Source organism: Solanum lycopersicum, chromosome 2, assembly GCF_036512215.1.
Source record: "Solanum lycopersicum chromosome 2, SLM_r2.1".
Classification (NCBI taxonomy): Eukaryota; Viridiplantae; Streptophyta; class Magnoliopsida; order Solanales; family Solanaceae; genus Solanum; species Solanum lycopersicum.
In genome coordinates this window covers 53,279,268-53,302,454 of record NC_090801.1, presented here as the reverse complement: position 1 = coordinate 53,302,454, position 23,187 = coordinate 53,279,268, and the positions used below count along the sequence as shown (strand labels likewise).

Sequence of the window (23,187 nt, the reverse complement as noted above, 5' to 3'; positions counted from 1 at the left end):
TGGAGTATGCTGATGGAAAATTTTTTACGGTCAAAAGAGTATTGGCAAATTATCGAGGATGGCATCAGCGCTCCAACGGAAGTCGAGGCTTTGACGAATGCTCAAAAGATGGAGTTCGAAGCAAGAAAGTTGAAAGATTTGAAGGCAAAAAATTACCTCTTTCAGGCTATTGAACGTCCTATCTTGGAAACTATTCTTTGTAAAGAAACTTCCAAGGATATATGGGACTCCATGAGAAAGAAATATCAAGGTACTGCTAGAGTGAAGCGCGCACAGCTTCAAGCCTTAAGAAGGGATTTTGAGACTTTGCAGATGAAGGAAGGAGAGTCTGTAATGAGTTACTGTGCTAGAACGATGGAGACTAGCAACAAAATGCGATTCCATGGAGAGAAGATGAACGATGTCACAATTGTTGAAAAGACATTGCGTTCTTTAACGCCGAAGTATGATTATGTTGTTTGCTCCATTGAGGAGTCAAAAGATATAGATGAGTTATCGCTTGATGAATTGCAAAGCTCTTTATTGGTACATGAACAGAAGATGAATCGAAATTCAACTTCTGAGGAGCAGGCCTTGAAGGCTTCTACTTTTATTTCGTCCAATTCTAGAGGAAGGGGTAGAGGTAGAGGAAGAGGAAGAGGAAGAGCAGATCGTGGAAATAGAGACGGAGGCAACAAAGAAGGATGCAGAAATTTTAGAGGTAATGACTACGGTAAAGGCAGAGGAAGGGATTTCGATAAATCCAAGGTAGAATGTTATCGTTGTCATAAATTTGGTCATTATCGTTCTGAATGTTATACTAGGCTGCCTGATGAGAAACAAGAGAAGTCAAATTTCGTTGAGAACAAAGAAGGAGAAACTTTGTTAATGGCAGTTCATGTTGAAAAAGAGCTTGACCAACAAGCTCTTTGGTATGTGGATACTGGTTGTAGTAACCACATGACTGGAAGTAAGTCTTCTTTTACTTATTTAAATGAAAGCTTCCGATCGACAGTTAGTTTTGGTGATCTATCTACTGTGAATGTGATGAGAAAGGGTAATATAATATTTAGAACCAAAAATGGGTGTGTGGAGATCATATCTAATGTGTTCTATGTTCCAGCTTTGAAAAGCAATTTGCTGAGTGTCGGTCAACTGTTAGAAAAAGGATATGTCATCATCTTAAGGAATGATGCATGTGAAATTTCTGATTCTTCCAAAGGAATTATTGCTATTGTGAAAATGAGTCAAAATAGGTTGTTTCCTTTGAAGATTGAAAATGTTCATTCTTGCTCTATGGAAGAAGTGAAAAACCCATCATGGTTGTGTCATTTTCGATATGGTCACTTGAACTTTGGTGACTTGAAGATCCTTCAAAGGAAGAGTATGGTGACGGGGCTTCCTGAAATTGTTGTTCCCTCCCAAGTGTGTGAAGAATGTGTTGTTGGCAAACAACATCGTTCTCAGTTTCCAAAAAGTAAGTCGTGGAGAGCCAAAGAGGTATGGGGTTGGTACACTCAGATATTTGCGGGCCAATAACACCGATCTCGAATGGAGGTAAAAAGTATTTTATTACTTTTATTGATGATTATTCCAGGAAGACTTGGGTGTATATTCTGCAAGAAAAGTCGGAGGCCTTTAATGTATTTAAAATCTTCAAAGCTCGCGTGGAGAATGAGACTGGAAGAACTGTTAAGAACCTTCGAACAGATCGCGGAGGAGAATATTGCTCTAAGGTATTTGTTGATTTTTGTAAGACTAGTGGCATTCGGAAAGAGCTCACAACAGCATATACACCGCAACAAAATGGTGTGGCAGAGAGAAAGAACAGAACCATTCTCAATATGGTTCGTAGCTTGCTAGCTTGGGGACGAGTTCCAAAGGAATTTTGGCCAGAAGCAGTGAATTGGAGCATTCACATCTTGAATAGATGTCCCACTTTTGCTCTTCGAGATGTTACACCTGAGGAAGCTTGAAGCGGAAGGAAACCGGCAGTAGACCACTTTAAAATTTTTGGGTCCATTGCTTATGCACATGTCCCAGAAGCAAAAAGAAAGAAGCTTGACGATAGAGGTGAGAGATGTGTTTTTATTGGTGTTAGCGACACATCCAAGGCATACAAGCTGTTCAATCCTTTGACAAAAAAAGTTGTGACCAGCAGAGATGTCATTTTTGATGAAGAAAACACTTGGGAATGGAGTATGGAGAAGTCTACTCCAATTGTGTTTGATATTGGAGCCGAAGAAGTAGCTGCGATGCCTGAAAGTGCAGAGAATTCAGCTTCTACAGCTGCTGGAATTCTACCAGCTGTTGCTGAAATTTCACTAACTGCTGAAACTGTAGCAGCAACTTTAGAAGAGACTGATGCAGTTGAACAGCCTCTTCGTCGTGCTCGCAGAAGGCCTGCATGGATGACGGATTACAAGGTAACAGGAATTGATGTTAATGAAGATGTTTCCCATTTTGCATTGTTTGCAGATTGCGATCCTACAACTTTTGAGAATGCTGTCAAAGAGGAGAAATGGAGGAAAGCTATGGATGATGAGATTGATGCTATTGAAAGAAATGGAACCTGGGAGTTATCAGATCTTCCGAAGGGGCAGAAAACCATTGGTGTCAAGTGGGTCTATAAGACAAAATTGAAAGAAGATGGTGAAATTGACAAGTATAAGGCGCGATTGGTGGCTAAGGGATACAAGCAGGAGCATGGTGTGGACTACACTGAAGTGTTTGCTCCAGTCGCAAGGCATGACACCATTAGAATGGTAATTGCCTTGGCGGCACAAAATTCGTGGCCAATCTTTCAATTGGATGTCAAATCAGCTTTCCTACATGGATACTTGGAGGAAGAGGTATTTATTGAACAACCTTCTGGTTATATTAAAATTGGAGATGAGCATAAGGTATACAAGTTGAAAAAGGCTCTCTATGGACTAAAACAAGCTCCACGAGCTTGGTATAGTCGCATTGAGGCTTACTTTCGAAAAGTTGGTTTCCTGAAATGTCCATATGAGCACTCTCTTTTTGTTAAAATTGGAGAATTTGGGAAAATGCTCATTGTGTGTTTATATGTTAATGATCTTATATTTACCGGGAATGATAGTGCCATGTTTTCTGATTTTAAGAAATCTATGATGGATGAATTCGAGATGTCTGATCTTGGTAAGATGCATTATTTTCTTGGTTTTGAAGTAGTGCAATCTGATGATGGTATATTTGTTTCCCAAAAGAAATATGTGCGGGAAATTTTAAACCGATTCAAGATGAAGAATTGCAATTCCGCCGATACTCTAGTTGAGTTTGGCCTGAAGCTAAACAACGCTGGAAGAGGAGCTAAGGTAGACAACACACTCTACAGGCAAATTGTAGGTAATTTGTTGTATCTTACTGCCACAAGGCCCGACATCATGTATGGTGTAAGTCTTATAAGCAGGTATATGGAGAGCCCGACAGAAATTCACCTGCTAGCTGCCAAGAGAATCCTTCGCTACTTACAAGGAACTAAGGATTTCGGTTTGTTCTACATGAAGGGTGAAAAATCTGATTTGATTGGTTTTGTTGACAGCGATTATGCAGGTGATCAAGACGACAGAAAGAGCACTTCAGGTTATGTTTTTGTGCTAGGCACACGGGCTATTTCATGGTCTTCCAGGAAGCAAAAAATTTTCACTTTATCGACTACTGAAGCAGAATTTGTTGCTGCTACAGCCTGCGCTTGTCAAGCTATTTGGTTGAGGAAAATTCTTGAAGAACTACGATTCAAACAAAAAGGAGCAACTATAATTTTCTGCGACAACAACTCTGCCATTAAGCTATCGAAAAATCCTGTTCTACATGGAAGAAGCAAGCACATTGATGTGAAGTATTATTTCCTACGAGATCTCAATAATGAAGGAACAGTAGAGCTGCAGTACTGCCGAAGTGAAGATCAGTTGGCGGACATTTTTACTAAACCTCTCAGGTCTCTCCCTTTCCAAAAGCTGAGGAGGTTGATGGGCATCAACACAATGGAAGAGTTCAAGAAGCTGAAGTTAAACTGAAGCTTGAGAGTTTTCAGTTTAAGGGAGGGTGTTAGTTTTAATAATTCAGTTTAGTAAATTAGAGTTCTGTTAGAAAATAAATTCTTATCTGTTTTGTTTGTCCTAGTCTTTAGGAAGTAGTTTAAACGTGGGTTGTTACCTAGTTTTTAGGAGAAAATCTTGTTGGATAGTTACTATATATTAGCTTAACGTTTACTATGTTTTTATATATAAGAATGTCTGCATTGCAGTTTTTTTTCAGTCAATAAAAAAAATTCTCTTCTATCAGTCCTCTCTTCTTCTCCATTGTGTTTTACTCACACAACAATATATCTCTGGAATTAGTTTCTTTCCTATCAATAACAACAATATCAAAGATAATGCTTTTTTGGTAAGTAGCCATTTAAATTTCTAGTACAACAAAATAAAAGGAAGATCACATAACAACCATATTGAAGCAGCTAGTCCATTTTTCAGTAGTCAAGAATTATTTTTATATGGTTTAGAGGGTTGTCAGCGTCAACGTCACCTCCACCACCATGTTTAACAAATTTAGCTGGGGTCATAAAATTAGCATGACAAGCACAAACTATCTTCAAATCGTCTCTCTTCGTAAACGAGTATAATCAGTTGTAACTCGTGTAAAATTTTGGTCCCAATATACATGTATTTAGGATATATGAGGTTTCAAAATTAGTTGTAAATATCCAAGTGTATTACCATGTCTCTGACTCTCTCGCCCGCCTCTTTTCCTATCTGTAATTTATCCGATTGAAAAAAAAATACATATATCTAGTATATCTAATTTGAAATCTGATATGAAACTATTAATTAGTGAGACAATATGTAATTATTTCAAACTATAGGGATAATAATTAGTTAATAAGGTAAGAATGTTTGAGTAATTATGAAGCTTTTTCAACTCAATACTCCCTTTATTCATGTTAAGTGAATTGTTGGAATAATTTTTAAAGAAAAATATTTTAGTACATAACTAATTGCAATGCTACTTTCCACAATTGTTCTTTAGATCATTTTCAAATTATTCTTCTATAAAATTTAAAGTGGTGAAGAACCTTATTAAATGAAGGATATATATGAAATGTCCCAACAATTCTCTTAAGCTTCGAACAATTTACTTATTTTAAAATTCTAAAAAATATACTCAATAAAGACAAAAATAATAAATATATATCTTTTTAACAAATTTCCGGCCACAATGATTTTGTGTTAATGGTGTAGGAGTTAACGTGTTTAAGGATTTTTGAATTAGGTTTGTTTGCCAAATTTGAAAAATAATGTGTTAAAATTATTTTATTTATATTTTAGGGTTTAGGGTTAACTAATTTAAAATATTCCTTAAGATTTCAAGTAAGATATTTAAATTCTTGATATTGAATTTAGAGATGAAGAGGTGGAGGAAGAAAACGAACGTATCTAACATATCAAGGGTTAAGTGGAATGACTCTCAGGAGATGGAGGAGAAATTAAGGATAACGGGGATTGAGGATAGTAATAAGGATGCTAATAGTAGTGCAAACTAGTTGCATTAGAGCGAAGTACCTAAAAAATTGTTGGAATCTCGTTGGGTATATATGCTCATCAAGTAAAAGAAAGGAGGATCTGAGATCTAAACTAGGATAAGTATATATTAATACAAGAAAATAAATATATTGATGGAAAATATACATTTTCATAAAAGGAAGCTTAATCTAAATTAGAATTATATACCAACTACTCAGTATTTATATTATAAATGCAACAAAAAAGTGATAAATTGACATTTTTCTATCATCATCATCAGCTACTTATAACATAAGTTTTTGCTAGTTTAATGTCACCTTCATTTGTTACATCAATCAAAACTTTACAAAATACATCATTTATAACTGACATTGAACATCACCCCCTCACTGTTGTGCCTTGCCATTATTCTTTCAGTTACAAAATATTCATCCTTTCATGAGATTTTTTTACACATTAAAATCACTTTTTGATTTACTTTAATCTCTAGAACCATAAAAACAAATTATTTTTTCTTAATCCATATAGTAAGGGCTGTTTTTGTTTCTATTGAAATTTGATATTTAACTCTGACTTACCTCTTACCCTAAAGGTAGGTCTTTTTTTGTTTCCTACTTTTTTCCAGAACTTAATGATATTAACAATCAAATGGAAGGGGACATAAAGCCTAACCTCCTTTTAGATATTAGGACAAGAAAAATTCTATCCTACTAAGATTTTGATCTATAAATTTTAACAAAACAAAACAAAACAACAATACTAATGCATTTAAACTACAGTTTAATGCATCCTCAAAAATATAATTGTTAAAGAGTGATTCATGACCAGACTATTGGTAATGAGATTGTGTACTTGGAGATTGCATAAGTTTGAAATTGAAGTCGAAATATTCATTGATTTCTTCTTTATCCAAAGAATTGCGATCCGTTGTTTGCAAATTTGTTTGAAATATTTCTTAGAAAGCAAACTCTATGAGTTTGTGATGAAGTGATACATAGTATATACAAACTATATAATATCAAGATAAATGCCTTTTTTTAATAATATTTAGATGATAAAAGTTGGTCATATTTACTCACACGTTACTCATCTCCTCTCTCAAACGTCAAAGAACAAGTAAAATGAGTTGGAATTTATTAATGTTAAGTTTAGTGGTCCAAAATTGTGAAAATTATTTTTTTTTTAAAAACTTATTATACATAATCATATTAGTTGCAGATCGACATTCTTAGTTTGAATTTGTGAGAAAAGAATATCCTTGAATTGAGTTGGTCTTATTATTGGTGCTTTTATTGACGTACTCTAATGGTAGTGTATTAGATCGATTTAGTGGCGACGGTAATCCAATGGTCTGAACAATATATACAGAAAATAGTTTAGATCATTAAATTATGATAATAAGTTCATATTTTTTTTTTCAAAAATACTTTTACTACATCCAAAAACACGTAGAGAATAACAAAAAAGCTACAAATAAAATTTTAATCTTGTATTTTAATGAAAGATAGAGCACTCATCAATCAGTTGGCATGAACTCGAAATTATAGAACTATAACATATTCTATTTGAATCAATTATATAAATACATTGAATTATAATTATTTTTTAATAACCCATGTTCCATAAGGTCCAACTTGCGCATGCTTGCCATCCTCTCCTTACAAGATATAGTCATACAGACGTTCTAACTCGAATAATAAAGTTAGAAAAACTTAAAGATAGTAGATACACCAAATCCTAGCACATAAAGAAAACAACTAATATCAAGTGTTTCAATATCTATTTTCAAAATGTCAAGTTGAAAAATAACTTAGAAACCCTTTAAAAGTTGTTAGGTTCTTCTAATTAAAGCTCAAATAAGCACCACATAGCAAAAAAAAAAAAACAAGCAAAATGACCAAAACATAACTTTAATATATCTCTGATGGAAAGGACTTAGTCTTCTACAATAAAATGAAAGATCAAATATAACGATATCAAAGCTGACAAATTCAGTAGTCAAGAATTATATTCAACTAGAAATCCTACTTATGCTCTGCTTCCATTTTCTCATGAAACTTAGAAGCTTATGCATAGGATTCCTACCTTGTACGGAAGTCGTCTTCGCCGCATCTTCAACTCCTTCTTCAACTTTAACTTTGCCGCATCAAATCCTTGTTGAACTCAACTTTGGCTTTTTACTCTTATTTGTCTTTGCCGCAAAAAATCTTATGTTTCTTGTCGCCTCAAACACGTTTTCCTTAAACAAGTAGGAAGTAGTATTTGCCATTAATAACTATAAACTAATGCTTCTTTCCTTATCCAATCAGGTTGTAGTTTTCCTACTTTAAGTCAGCCTCCTAATTTCTCTTCCAGTAAGATTTGACATCTTCAAGTCAAGTTTGTTCCATTATGTAGCTTTGTCAGTCGTCAAAATAAACACGTTCATGTGTACCGAAAAGCCGTGATCATTCAAAGTACTTGAGGAAGGGGATACAAAAATACTATTACATCTGACATGCAAAGTCTTTGTTAGTCTAGTAAAAGGTTTTCCAACTTGATAGCCCCTTTCATGAGAATTTTTTTTGACGCATTCCAATCACATGTTAATTTACTTAGATCTATATCATTATCAAAAGAAAATCTTATTTCAGTGGGTAAGAGTTATTTTTCGTTTCTGTTGAATTTTAGGCTGCGTATCAGTCAGTTTGGTTTGATTTTTGATTTTATCAGTTTTATTTATCGGTTATCGATTACAAATCATGCTAAACCCTTATGGAACCATTAAGATATCAATTTATCATTTATTAGCTTATCAGTTAGTGATCGTTATCGATTTAATTATTGTTAATCGTTAATCCTTAATAGTTCACACAATTATCATTGATAATTACTAATGGACTAATTACTAATTAACAATACACAGTAGCTAAGAGTCCCTGATCAATATTTTCCCTTTAGTCCATTACTACATAAAACACTTAATAATATTCCATATTAGCCTGGACAGAGATGTCAATATTGACCAAACTGGCAAAACTCAAAATGATTCCTCATAACAACCACACTAATTTTTTTATATGAAATAAAGAGAAAACATTACAATAGTACTACTAACGAAAACCATTAATGATCATCAGGTGGTTACTTATAATAAATGTTTAATTGCAGATTGCAGTATTGCAGGCATATCTCATTGACTCACTCACTGTAATGAGAAGATAAAAACATAGACTTAAAGTAGGAGAACCAATCATTTGAACCTCAATTTAGACACTAAGAGAATGATATTCAATATAACTCGACGACGTAGGAGCAGTGATAGTGAAAATGAGTGATATCATAACTTTGGAATATTATTGTGAAATTTAAGTGTCAACTATATATGAAGTCACTATAAGAGTTAGTGAAAATGAGTGATATCATAACTTTGGAATATTATTGTGAAATTTAAGTGTCAACTATACATGAAGTCACTATAAAGAGTCTGAAAACGGGAGTGTAAACCCTAAAAGCTAAAAGTTCCTAAGACCTTAAGTGATATAAATGTAGTTAATTAAACTTCTTATCGGGTTATTAGGACCCGATCAGAAATATGGTCAAACCGAAATCCGAACCGATAGGCCAATAAGAAGTTTATAGTAAATTGAAATCCGAATCATTGACTCAACAGCCAAATTATTGGTTCGGATATCAATTTGGTTTGATTTGATTTGATTTTGAACAACCCTGAATTTGAATTATTCTATTTTGATATACCTTTTGATCTTAAGGGTAGGTCTTCATCATAAACAAATTTAGGATACTCAAAAATAAAATTATTAGAGAGTGATTCATGACGGGATTGTTGGGCTTGCACTTTGAAATTGTCGTACACATTCATAATTACATTTAATTTTTGAATAAGAGATTAAAATTTTATTAATCATAATTAAAAAAAGAGGATCAAATATGTCAATGAATTCACACCTAAAGCCTAAACCGCACATGTAAATTTTACCCGTAATGCTTAAATTACATTGTGACTCAAAAACCTAGAAAAGTCATCCATATATTGATACATCAAAAATGGAAACACAATATAACATAACTAATAATATATGTAATACTATATACTTGTCTAATTAACAAGAAATAGAAGTCGTGACTTACAAAATAAACAATGAAAATTCTAAAGCAGTTAACAATAAACCATAACACATAAAGAAAATTCAAAATTTAACTTTTTCCTTTTGTATTTTTTTAGTGATACAAGTTAATTTTTGTAATAAGTAGTGATTCAAGCTATACTTCAGACTTGGTAATGAGATTGTGTACTTGGAGACTGCATAAGTTTGAAATTGAAGTCGAAATGTTGATTGATTTCTTATTTATCCAAAGAATTGCGATCCGTCATTTGCAAATTTATTTGAAATATTTGTTAGAAAGCAAACTTTATGAGTTTGTGATGAAGTGATACATAGTATATACAAAGTATATAATATCCAGATAAATGCATTTTTATAATAATATTTAGATGATAAAAGTTGGTCATATTTACTCACACATTACTCATTTCCTCTCTCACACGTCGAACAACTAGTAAAATGGGTTGGAATTTATTAATGTTTAGTTTAGTGGTCCAAAATTGTGAAAATTATTTTTTTTTAAAAAAAAATTATCATACATAATCATATTAGTTGCAGATTGAAATTCTTACTTTGAATTTGTGACAGAAGAATATCCTTGAATTAAGTTGGTCTTATTATTGGTGTTTTTATTGATGTACTCTAATGTTAGTGATGGTATTAGGTCGATTTAGTGGCGACGGTAATTCAATGGCCTGAACAATATATAAAGAAAATAGTTTAGACCATTAAATTATGATAATAAGTTCATATTTTTTTTCAAAAAATACTTTTACTACATCCAAAAACACGTAGAGAATAACAAAAAATGATACAAATAAAATTTTAATCTTGTGTTTTTATGAAAGATAGTGCACTCATCAATCAGTTGGCATGAACTTGAAATTACAGAACTATAACATATTCTATTTGAACCAATTATATAAATACATTAAATTATAATTATTTTTTAATAACCCATGTTCCATAAGGTCCGACTTGCACATGCTTGCCATCCTCTCGTTACAAGATATAGTCATACAAACGTTCTAACTCGAACAATAATGTTAGAAAAACTTAAAGATAGTAGATACACAAAATCCTAGCACATAAAGTAAACAACTAATATCAAGTGTTTCAATATATATTTTCAAAATGTCAAGTTGAAAAAATAACTTAGATACCCTTTAAAAGTTGTTAGGTTCTTCTAATTAAAGCTCAAATAAGCACCACATAGCCAAAAAACAAACAAACAAGCAGAATGACCAAAACATAACCTTAATATATCTCTGATGGAAAGTACTTAGTCTTCTACAATAAAAAGGAAGATCAAATAATAACGATATCAAAGCTGACAAATTCAGTAGTCAAGAATTATATTTATATAGTTTAAAGGGTTCTCAACATTAACGTCACCTCCACCACCATGCTTGACAAATTCAGTTGGGGTAAAAAATCTACCATGACAAGCACAAACTATCTTCAAATCTTCTCTCTTCGTAAACGAGTATAACAAGTATCCTTTTGTCTTCTTTCCATTTGGTCCGTCATAGAAAACACAAGGCATCTTGTACAAGAATTTTCTCAGCTTCTCTCCAACTTCTTTAGCACTTTTCCCTGACAACATTCATTATTTCTCATTAGTAGCTTCGAGAAACTTGAAAACGCTAATCGATACAATTTTTTGTGAACTTACACAATTCTTTTTAGTGTAGTAAATAAAGAGTGTTTCAACAAAAGAATAAAAAGGAAGAAATTTTTTATACATCGATTAGGTGGTTGTTGGGTTTCAAGCTCAGTCAAACTCGAAGAAACACTTCCTTGTAATCCACGTAAAAACAACAAAGAAGAATTTCCATTAGTTATTGACGATGAACGGTTCAATATCTTCAATTTTTTTGAGTTAATGCCCAAATTATCAATTAGTGAACGCCCTAAATTCAACTTCACATTCCTTGAGTTTTCTCCAGTTTTGTCCATGTTAGGAAAATTAAAAAAAAATGAGAAAGTTACTGAATTTAAAACACAAAAATATTATAACATGGATATAGAGAAATTTCTTAAAAGTTTCAGGACGAAGAAACCGTTAGACCATTTAGCAGATTATAAAGGAGAAGAGTGTAGAGTGCAAAGGTAGAAAAATGTGAAAGACTCTTGTATCCCATTAGGATGAGAAAACATGTGGAGGAATCTTATATGAATACCATGACCCATATTTTTTATTTTTTATTTATTTTCTTCTTTTTTTCTTTTTGTTACATTTTTTTCCTTTTGTTTTGTTTTGTTTTTTGTTTTAAGTTGTAAATTTGTTTTTATAACCCTTTTTTACCACTTTTTAAAAAGAGGAAAAGGTTAATTAAATGTAATTAATTTTTTACTTTATTTTATCAAAAAAATTTATTTAATGTTATATTATCTGATTATTTTTTACTTTTGGCATTACTAACCTGAATAACATAAAGAACATAAATCTCACTAGTTAAGAATATAATTATGAGCCTTTTCGTGAGTTTTTTTAAAGAAGTTTTCACTCGTGCAAAATTTTGGTCCCAATATACATTTATTTCGGATAAATGAGGTTCAAAGTTAGTTGTAAACATCCATGTGTATTTTCATGCCGCTGCCTTTCTCGCCCGCTTCTTTTCCTATCTGTAATATATCTGATAGAAAAAATACATATATCTAGTGTATCTATTTTAAAATCTGATATGAAACTATTAATTAGTGAGACAATATGTAATTATTTCAAACTATAGGGATAGTAGTTGGTTAATAATGTAAGAATGTTTTTCGTAATTATGAAGATTTTCAATTTAATACTCCCTTTATCCATGTTAAGTGAATTTTTCGAATATGACATATTCCTTACTAAAAAATAGTTTAGTTCATAACTAATTGAAATGCTACTTTCCACAATTGTTCTTTAGATCATTTTCAAATTATTCTCCTATAAAATGTAAAGTAGTTAAGAACCTTATTAAATGAAGGATATATATGAAATTCCCCAACATTTCTTAAGTTTCGATCAACTCACTTATTTTAAATTTTCAAAAATTTACTCAATAAAGACAAAATTAATAAATTCATATCTTTTTAACAAATTCTGATAAACTCGCCACAACGATTTTGTGTTAATGGTGTAGGAGTTAACGAGTATAAGGATTTCTGAATTAGGTTTGCTTGCTAAATTTGAAAAATAATGTGTTAAAATTGTTTTATTTGTATTTTACGGTTTAGGGTTAACTAATTTAAAATATTCTTTAAGTTTTGAGGTTAGATATTTAAATTCTTGATATTGAATTTAGAGATTAAGAGGTGGAGGAAGAAAAGGAAGGTATCTAACATATCAAGGGTTAAGTGGAATGACTCTCAGGAAATGGAGGAGAAATTAAGGACAATGGGGATTGAGGATAGTAATAAGGATACTAATAGTAGTTAAAACTAGTTGCACTAGAGCGAAGTACTTAAGGAAGTGTTGGAATCTCGTTGGGTATATAGGCTCATCAAGTAAAAAAAAAGGAGGATTTTGATATCCAAATTAAGTGAAGTATATTAAAACAAGAAGATAAAGATTAGAATCATAAACCAAACTAATCAATATGTATATTATAAATGCAACAAAAAAGTGATATACTGGACATTTTTTTATCATCATCATCAACTACTTATAACATAAGTTTTTGCTAGTTTAATGTCGCCTTCATTTGTTACATCAATCAAAATTTTACAAAATACATTAATAATTGACATTGAACATCACCCCCTCAATGTTGTGCCTTGCCATTATTCTTTCAGTTACAAAATATTAATTCTTTCACGAGATTTTTTTTACACATTTAAATCAATTGTTGATTTACTTTAATCTCTACAATCATAAAAAAAAGTTCCTTTTTCTTAATCCATTTAGAAAAGATTTTTTTTCTATTGAAATTTGATATTCAACTCTACTCACCTCTTGACTTAAAGGTAGGTCTTTTTTTTTTTAATTATTATTCAGAACATAATGATATTAACAACCAAATGGAAAGAGACATAAAGCCTAACCTCCTTTTATATTTGGACAAGAAATATTCTATCCTATTAAGATTTTGACCTATAAATTTTAACAAAATAAAACAACTATACTAATGCATTTAAACTACAATTTAATGCATACTCAAAAATAAAATTATTTGAGAGTGATTCATGACCAGGCTATTGGATTTTTATTTGGAATTGTCATGTACATTCATACTTAATTAATTTTCGAATAAGGAATTAAGAAATGAAACACAATAAATGAAAAAAAAATATCATCAATTAGTTAGTTACTAAGTTCTAGATCACATATATAAAATTCCACCCTTAAATTCTAAATTATAAATTTATTGACACTCGAAAACATAAAAAATCATCCATATATTCCAACATAAAAAATAGCAACATAACACAACACAATATCAAATAAAAGTCGTAAATTAAAAAATAAACTTAAAATATTCTAAAACACTTAAAAATAAACCCGAAGACATAAAGAACATAATTAATTTATGGAATTTCAGCACGTACTTTTAAAATTTATTACGAAATGAAAACTCTAAGTTAAAGAGAAAACTTACAAACCCTTAAAAAGTTAACCTCAAACCCTATAATTAACACATAAATACTACAACTCTTACGAGAAATATAAAATATTACATAATCAAAAAGGATGATTAGAAAATGACATCTCTACGATATTTAATCCTAAAACTGGGTATCTGGGCTTTGTCCAGGAAGATTGAGCCATTAATATGTGAAAAAAATGACTAAAATACACATTTTATTTTATTATTATTTCTAAAAAATGTTTACCATTTTTAAAAAAAATACAATAATCTGTCAAATATATCGTTATCTCCTCTCAGGTATATCCCTCCCCTCTCTGATACATCCCTCCTATTAATTAATGTACCATTCACAATAAGTGAATTATGTATTCACTGGTTTCCGATGTATCTGATATCCTATAATAAATTAAAGAAATTTTTGTAATTGGAGAATCAATAGGAATGTGTTATAATTAGCTCTCAACACTATAGTATTTATGTAATTTTTACAATATACCATATAGCAATTTATCAAAATTATTATAGATGGTTGATATGTTAATCATTGTGGTCCATTTTGTAAATAGTCTGCTACTTTGTTGACTTCTCTAAGATAATGAGTGACATTAATATCATTCTTATTAATTTCGAACGATGATTTCTTTCAGAAAAAATAATTTTAAACCCCCTTAAAAAAGTTAAAACTCCTAAGCTTAATTAACACATAACTATTGAAAATCTTACAAGAGAGGAACAAAAACACTTTCATAGGGATAATTAGAAATTGACATTTTTTTAATATCTAGACAAGCTAGGCGAGACAAATGAATTGCTTAGTTTACTGGCCCGAAATCGTGCAAATTAATTATTAAAAACTTATTATACATAGCCCTATTAGTTACATAGTGAAATACTTGCTTTGAATTTGTGATAGAAGAATTTCCTAACAATATCTACAAAAAATTAGGGATATTTAAAGAGAGTTTCGGTTACCATTATAAGTTCATATTTTTTCAAAAAATCTTTCATTAGATTCAAAAACACGTAGAAAATAAGAGAAAATTCTACAAATGAAACTTTAATCCTTCATATTATCTATGAAACATGGAGTACTCATTAATTCATTTGTCTGAATTCAAAATTGTAGAACTATAAGAAACTCTTATCAGATCAATTATTTAAATCAATCAAATTATAATAATTATTTTTCTAACTCATTTTCCATAAGGTCCGTACTTATATAAGCTTGTCATCCCTGAAAAATATCCGAGAAACACTTCAAACATGTTAGTTGCTTCTAAATAAAGCTCAAATTAACATTGCATAGAAAAAAAATTAAGTAGAATGATCGAAAAATAACCTTAATATAGTTTTGATGGAAGAGACTTACTCTTCTACAACAAAATAAAAGATCAAATAACAACGACATCAAAGCTAAGGCCTTTTTGGGCAATAGCATTGAACTTATTTAGTACAACAACACAAGAAAAGATCAAATAACAATCATAATAAAGCAAATAGTCCATTTTTAGGCAAGAACTATATCTATATGTTTTAAAGGGTTTTCAATGTCACCTCCACCACCATGTTTCACAAATTCAGCGGGGGTTAGAAAACTAGCATGACAACTACAAACTATCTTCAGATCTTCTCTCCTCACAGACGAGTATAATAAGTATCCTTTAGTCTTCTTTCCATTTGGTGAGTCATAAACAACACAAGGCATGTTGTGCAAGAAGTACCTCAGCTTCTCTCTGAATTCTTGAGCACTTTCCCCTGACAACACCCGTGATTTGTCATTAGTAATTTTGAGAATCTAATCTTTACAATTTTTTGTGAACTTACACTTATTTTTTAATTCAAGTAAATGAAAAGTGTTTTAATGAAAGAATAAAAAGGAAGAAATATTTTATACATTGATTAAGTGGTTGTTGGGCTTCAAGATCAGTCAAACTTGAAGCAACACTTCTTTGTGATCCACTTGATTCACCTGAAAACAACAAAAAATAATTTTCATTAGTTATTAATGATGAATGATTCAATTTCATAAATTTTTTAGATCTAAACTCTCAAATTACCGTTCAATATACACGCTGCATTCAGATCCACATTCCTCATGTTTTCTCTATATTCTTCAGTTTTCTCCATATTAGCAAAATCTAAAAATCGATAGACTTATTGAATTTCAAACTAAAAAATTATCAAATAGACATAGAAATCTCAATGAAAGTTTCAGGGTGGAAAAACCATTAGTCCATTTAGAATATTATAGATTAAAAAGAAAATTTGAGGGTGTGAAGGTACAAAACATGTGAAGGAATATTCCATTTCTGTGGGTAACTGATCAAAAGTGACACATGTTAACTGGAAGTTCATTTTCATAACTTAGGAAATTGCTCCAAAAAGGGAACTGATCAAACGTGACACCTTGTTTTTATACTTTTTTTACCACTTTAGAAAGGTTAATTAAATGTATTTTTCTACTTTATTTTATTGGACAAATTTATTGAACGTTATAATATCTGATTAGTTTTACTTTCGGCATTAGTAACCTAAATAAGGTAAACAACATAAATCTCACTAGTTAAGAATTTAATTATGTGTTTTTTCGTGAGTATTTTTGGGAGTACCTTTCATGCAAAATTATGGTCCAAATTATACATGCCTTTAGGATAAATGGGGTTCATAATTAGTTGTAATTTTTTCTGGATATAATATATTTAAGTGTATTTGCAAGGCTGATCTGACTCGCTCACCTGCCTCTTTCCCTATTTGTATTTCAAAACATATGTAAGAGCAAAAATACATGTATCTACGTGTATTTAATTTGAGGTCTGATATTAAATTATTAATTTATGAGACAATGTGTATTTATTTCAAACTATAAGAAGAAGAATTAGTTAATAAGGTATGAATGTTTGAGCTGCTTCACTCCTTGCTACCTATATTTAGCTAGGGTGGTTCTTCTCGCCATGTTAAGAAATTATATTTTCCAACCAGCGAGCTTGGATTGTAAGTTACCTATATTGAAATGGAAGACGTGTGTTTAAGATAGATGTAGGGTTTAGATAGATTAAGAGATAAGAAAGTGTATAGGTTCGTCAAGTAAAAGAGAGGAGGATCCAAGAGTATTAATAGATACACATGCATAAAAGGGAGCTAAATCTAAGATTAGAAATACATACAAACTTATCGATATTTATATAATATATAGAACAGAAAAGTGATAAAAGATATATTTTTTATCATCATCATCAACTACTAATAAAATTTTTGTTAATTTCAATTTTTTCAGCTTTTTCGAATACATAATTAAATTATGTTAAATTAGGTTTTAGAGCTAACTCATACCCCAAAAATTAGGTCTAGGTGAATATTTTTTCTTAGGTAAGTACATGAATTAAGGTTTTCCCCCTTTTAATCTTAAACTAAAGAACATGAAGAGTTGCAGCTAAATCAATATATACCATTACCAAATATGAATTTGTCATCTTGGGTTCTTCCACTAGTAGTTCTACGTTCTCCTATGGTAAAGTTCCTTCTTTTCTCCTCATTTCCCACCTTCTATTGTTTGTTTATAAGATCTTGATCATTTATATTTTTTCAAATTAGGCTATGATCTTAGAGTAAAAGTAAAGTGTATCGCAAGTTTGACATCTTCCCTTTATTTAGGAACACTGAAAAGAATTTTGAGGAAAATGAATTCATAAGGTTAGAAATATCAAGTATGACTTCTACATTATCCTGCATTGACTAAGTTTGATTAAGTTGGTATTACATTTTAAAATAATATTTATTTAACTTTATACAATTTTTACTTGTTGACGTATGTGGTACTCGCACAACGCGCATGCCCAAAAACTAATAAGATATAACAACCAACCCAATATATACTCTTTTAAAAAAAAACAAAAATCATTCGCTTGTGATATCCCTAGCATGTACAACTAACAACATATATTATATATTAACAAAAAATATTATCAGACTTAACAAAATATAAAATTCTAACTCAAAAAATAAACTTCGAATTTGATGCAAGTTTTTTTGGAGGATTTTATAAAGAAAACAACTAATATTAGGTGTTTCACGTGTTTCAACGATTAGCAAGAATTCATCACTCTTTAAGTTGAAGAAATAACTTTAAAGCCCTTTAAAAAGTTAAACTGCAAAACCTTAACTCCTTAATTAACATATAAATATTTAAAATCTTAACCAATTAAACAAAATGAAAAGCAATTATAATGATATCTTAATGTGAAATTAGGCGTTTGAGGAAAACTCTAAGTTAAGTTTATATTTGTCAAGTTCATTAACCACGATTTTTTTTCCTAGATAGCATATCAAATACTAATAAAACATACAAATAAATGAAAGTAAAAAGTACATTTAAAACTTTCTTATTACAAATAATAAAATTAAAAAATAAAATAAATAATCTGATATTAAATTGATTTGCTTAAATTATTTCTCGAGACAAGCAGAAGAGTCCATTTGAACCCTAAATAGGAAAAGGTTAAGGTCACCAAACAATTTATCTTTCCACTCAATTGTTATTCAGGGTGTCCAAAATGAAATGTTTTAGCTGTTAACAAAGATAACTATTCTAATGCATACAATCGTTTTTCTAACATAAAATGTTAGAAAGTTCGAGTGAACGCTAAATCATTATCTATATCATCAAAAATATTTACTAATAACCCTGATCATTGTGATTAGAGCAAGGCAGAATCTTCTAAGAAAAAGCCCATGTAATTGGGCATGAAACGAATAATGAACTTGGTCTTTGAGCAGTCCCTTATGTGGATAAGTATATTATGTATTTTTTAATGATATATTTTTTTTCTATAACCCCTATGAAATAGAATTATTGTTTTTATTTTTTTATAACATTTTAATTTCATCTTTCCAAAAGACTTATACAATAATATTTTGATACATTTGACAAAATTTTAAATTAGGATCATAAAATTAAAAAAGTTATTTTATTTCTTAAATTTCATATCAAGTCAAATTAGATCACTCTTTTTTAAATAGAGGGAGTAATTCATATACTCTAAAAGGGGACAAGAACCTAAGACTTTCCTGGTGCAGAAATATTCTGTTGAATAGAAATTGTTTGTTGCTTCCAATTACGCCAAAAATGGTGATGCATAGCATAACAAAACAAGCGGTATGCCCGGAAAAAAACTTTATTATCTTTGTTAGGAGGAACTTAGTCCTGTAAAAAAATAAAAAGAAAGATGAAATAACAACAACAATATCAAAGCTAATGCCTTTTTGGGAATAATAGCCATTGAAGTCATTCGGTACAACAACAAAAGGAAAAATTACATCACAACGATATTAAACCTACTACAGTTTTTTGGGCAATAGCCATTGTCACTACAAAGCTTAATTAATTAGGATCAACAGTTATAAGCCTTAAAGGGTTTTCAACATCACCTCCACCAGCATGTTTAACAAATTCGGCTGGTGTCAGAAAATAACCATGACAAATACAAACAATCTTCACTTCTCCTCCCCTCTTATACGCGTATAAAAATCCTTCAGTCTTCTTTCCATTTGGTCCATCACCTTTAGTGGAAACACCAGGCATTTTGAGCAAGAAATTTCTGAGTCCCTCCTTTCTCGAAAAGTCGGGTGATTTCTCATTAGTAGCTTCAATGGCTGCTAATACCAGATGCTGCATTTGCTCCAATGTGCCACTGACTGGAGGTATCGCATTAGAACTACCAGATGCACCTTCAATGAAAGTTCCATCAACTGAAGGAAAAAAATATTTCTTAGTTTTAGACAAAAGAAAATTAATTGAACAAAAAATAATGAAAATGGAGAAATTAATTAAATGGAACAACTCAATTGAATTTTCGATTACCTTGATTAGGTAGGTGCTGTTGAGTTTCAGAACTAGTTCCAGCTGAACCAAAACTTCCTACAGATCCAGATCCACTAGGTGACGACAAAGAAGAGGTTCCATTACCTTCATTTTCCTCAACAACTATAACATTCTTTAGTTTATCCCATCTATTCTGCTGCGTGTCCCCGCGCGTCTGTGTCCGGAGGTCCCTCCTTTCCTTAAAGTCCATCCCAGTCTCCATTGGAGGCAACGAAGCCGTCCTATTAACAGAAAATGGATCACTCATTTCCCCCCATTCTGTTTGAGTCTCCATTGGCGGCATGGAAGCTGCCCTCGTCACAGAAAATGGACCACTGATTTGCCTCCATTCCATATCAGTCTCCATTCTACGCCTGCACTCAATTTCAGTCTCCATTCTTCGCCTCCAATCCATTTCAGCCTCTAACCTTTTCCTCGACTCGATTTCAGTATCCATTCTTCGCCTCCAAGCCATTTCAGCCTCCAACCTTTGCCTCCACTCGATTTCAGTATCCCTCGGCAAAGAAGACATCCTGGTCACAGAAAATGGATAATTTTGTTGCCTCCATTCCATTTCAGTATCCATAGGCGGCAACAAATTCCTTTGCCTCCAGTACTCCATTTGAGTCTCCATCGGAAGATCTAATGTTAAGTCTACACTTACATCCTCTACAATCTTTTTTCCTTTGTCTTGATGATTAGCTTTCTCCATTTTAGCAAAAGCTGAAAGAATCGACAAAGCTATTGAATTTCAAGCTAAACAAACTTAATAGGAAAAAAACTCTATAAAAGTATGAAGTTGATTTTCAATGATGAATGATGGAAGAAACCTTCAGATGTGTAGGAGGTTATAAAGGAAAACAAGTCAAGTATGAAAGTGGAAAAAACGTGAAGGAATCTTATTTCTGTGGGTTAAGTGAAAAATAACAAAATAGCCCCTTGCTACGTGGTCTAAGGGAGGGACTTTGTGAATTGATCCAAAAATACTATCTGTTAAAATTATTTGTTGAGAAACAAAATCAAACTTTACACGTGTCTGAAAAATCACTGCATGAAAATTTGTGAAAATTTTTCACTTTCACACTGTGGATATGAAAATTATTATTTATGCATTTTTGAAAGTTTTTTTTGGGCAAATTTTATCATAAATGTTATATTAACTTAGGGAAAATTTTATTAAAAGTTATATCATCCAATTATTAAAAGTTATACCTCTCAACTTTGTCATTTAGAGTTGATATACCCCTTGTTATGAAAGTGGCTCATATATACCTCTACTTGTAAACAAAAGGCTCACATATACCCTTTTTCTTTAACGGAAATGGAAAAAGAATAATTTTAATCTAAATTTTTATTATTTTTTTGTTAAAAATATAATCCCATATGAGTAAATTTAATCCTCGTCAAACATATTTTTTTTGACTTTTTTTTGTTTCAATGACTAATTTATAATTATTATTTTGATAATCAAATTTATTTATGTTTCACTAATATTCTTGTAAAACTTATTGTAGATGACCAAATTTTTTCTTTGAATACGAAATTAAATTACAATACACACACAAAAAATAGTTTAAATTTTTTTTCATTAAACTAAGGAATGAAAGAAAACATAAAATAAGAATAAGAAACTCAAATAATTATAATAAAAGAAGTCAAAAAATAATTTATGTATGAAAAAAATTAAAATATACCTTGAACTTTGATAGAATAATCATATATACCCCTAAATAATTTTTTTAAAAAAATTAGAAGTAAATAAATATAAATTTAAAACTAATTTTTTAACTTCCATTAAATAAAGGGTATATGTGAGCAATTTTGTAACGGCAGGGGTATATGTGAGCCGTTTGTATAACGGTAAGGGCATATATGAGCCACTTTTATAACGAGGGGTATATCAGCTCCAAATGACAAAGTTGAAGGGTATATCAGACTCTTTTCCCTAGTTTAAAATGTAAGAGGATTATTCATTTTATTTCTTTATAGTTAACATTATTTTTAAGGAGGTTTTTTACTACTTCATAGATCTATTAAATATAAAAAATAATGTGTACTCGAAATTTAGTTGGAGCTCTGATATGGACTCAAAACACCAAGTAGGAGACAAAAACAAATATATCTATTAACAACAGGTGATTTTGAGTTAACAAGTAGACAATCATCTGAGTCATATTTTTTAGTTTTAAGAAAAAAAGTAAAAGTGTTTTGATTGATTCTTCAATATCAAAATAATGATTTTAGTACTGTGAGTTTCTATCATTTTTAATTTTTCGTTCGCCTTTTCTGAAAATCACTAATTGTATTACGCTTAATTTAAGCGTTTTTTCAGATTTGTTTGTTATCTACATTTTAAGTTATTCTTTCTTATGTGTTGGAGAACACTAATGTTATGATATTGTATCAACGCATATAATAATATTATCAACGCGTATAATACTAACTTAAAATATGTGTATCGACAGATATTGAACAATTGATCATTGGGCTTATTTCTTTTTAAAAATAGTAAAAATATAAGACGATGAAATAAGGTCATTATTATAAGCTCTGTTAATGATCTGCTCAATGTTATAAACCAATTGAGAATATTAAGTTAAGTGTTTGGTGTTCATAATAAAATCCAACACAAGGAGTCACTTTTAATTGAGGCAAGTGAATCACCAAGCGAATCAATCTATCTTCGTGATGTGAATTTCTTAATTCATATATTTCGACTTAAATAGCAACAAATTTAATGTTTTCATAAGTATTTTGAGAAGGATATAATACACATGAAACTTATTTTTATATTTACGTGATAAAAAATTATTTCTGATAAATAGAAAAAGAAAAATTCAAAACATATGTGTAAAAACCAAAATATCAATTATTCAAAACATTTTTTCATTAGTACTCTTTCATTTTGATATTTGAATAATGAGAAAAGAACAACAAAAAAAAAGTACAATATGATTTTATGTTTATATATATATATATATATTTTTTTTTTTTTTGAAGTAATAACAAAACCCCATATGCTTATAGTTTGTTCAAATAAAATAATAATAATACTTTGGATTCATTTGATGTTTTATGATTGGTACCGTACTCAACTTATTCTTTCTTACATGTCATCTTCATTGAACACATCC

The 23,187-nt window shown here is 30.6% G+C and overlaps 2 protein-coding genes across 2 annotated transcripts; both read right to left on the bottom strand.

The window, feature by feature from the left end:
* Positions 1-15,703: 15,703 nt before the first annotated feature.
* On the bottom strand, positions 15,704-16,323 carry LOC138342163 (ninja-family protein AFP2-like). Its single transcript, XM_069294365.1, has 3 exons — positions 16,254-16,323; positions 16,091-16,165; positions 15,704-15,951 (listed from the first exon to the last, which is right to left on the bottom strand). The coding sequence occupies exons 1-3, from the start codon at positions 16,321-16,323 to the stop codon at positions 15,704-15,706; spliced, it is 393 nt and encodes a 130-aa protein (XP_069150466.1).
* Positions 16,324-19,573: 3,250 nt separating this feature from the next.
* On the bottom strand, positions 19,574-20,765 carry LOC104646064 (ninja-family protein AFP3-like). Its single transcript, XM_069294364.1, has 2 exons — positions 20,054-20,765; positions 19,574-19,941 (listed from the first exon to the last, which is right to left on the bottom strand). The coding sequence occupies exons 1-2, from the start codon at positions 20,763-20,765 to the stop codon at positions 19,574-19,576; spliced, it is 1,080 nt and encodes a 359-aa protein (XP_069150465.1).
* Between the last annotated feature and the right edge of the window lie 2,422 nt (positions 20,766-23,187).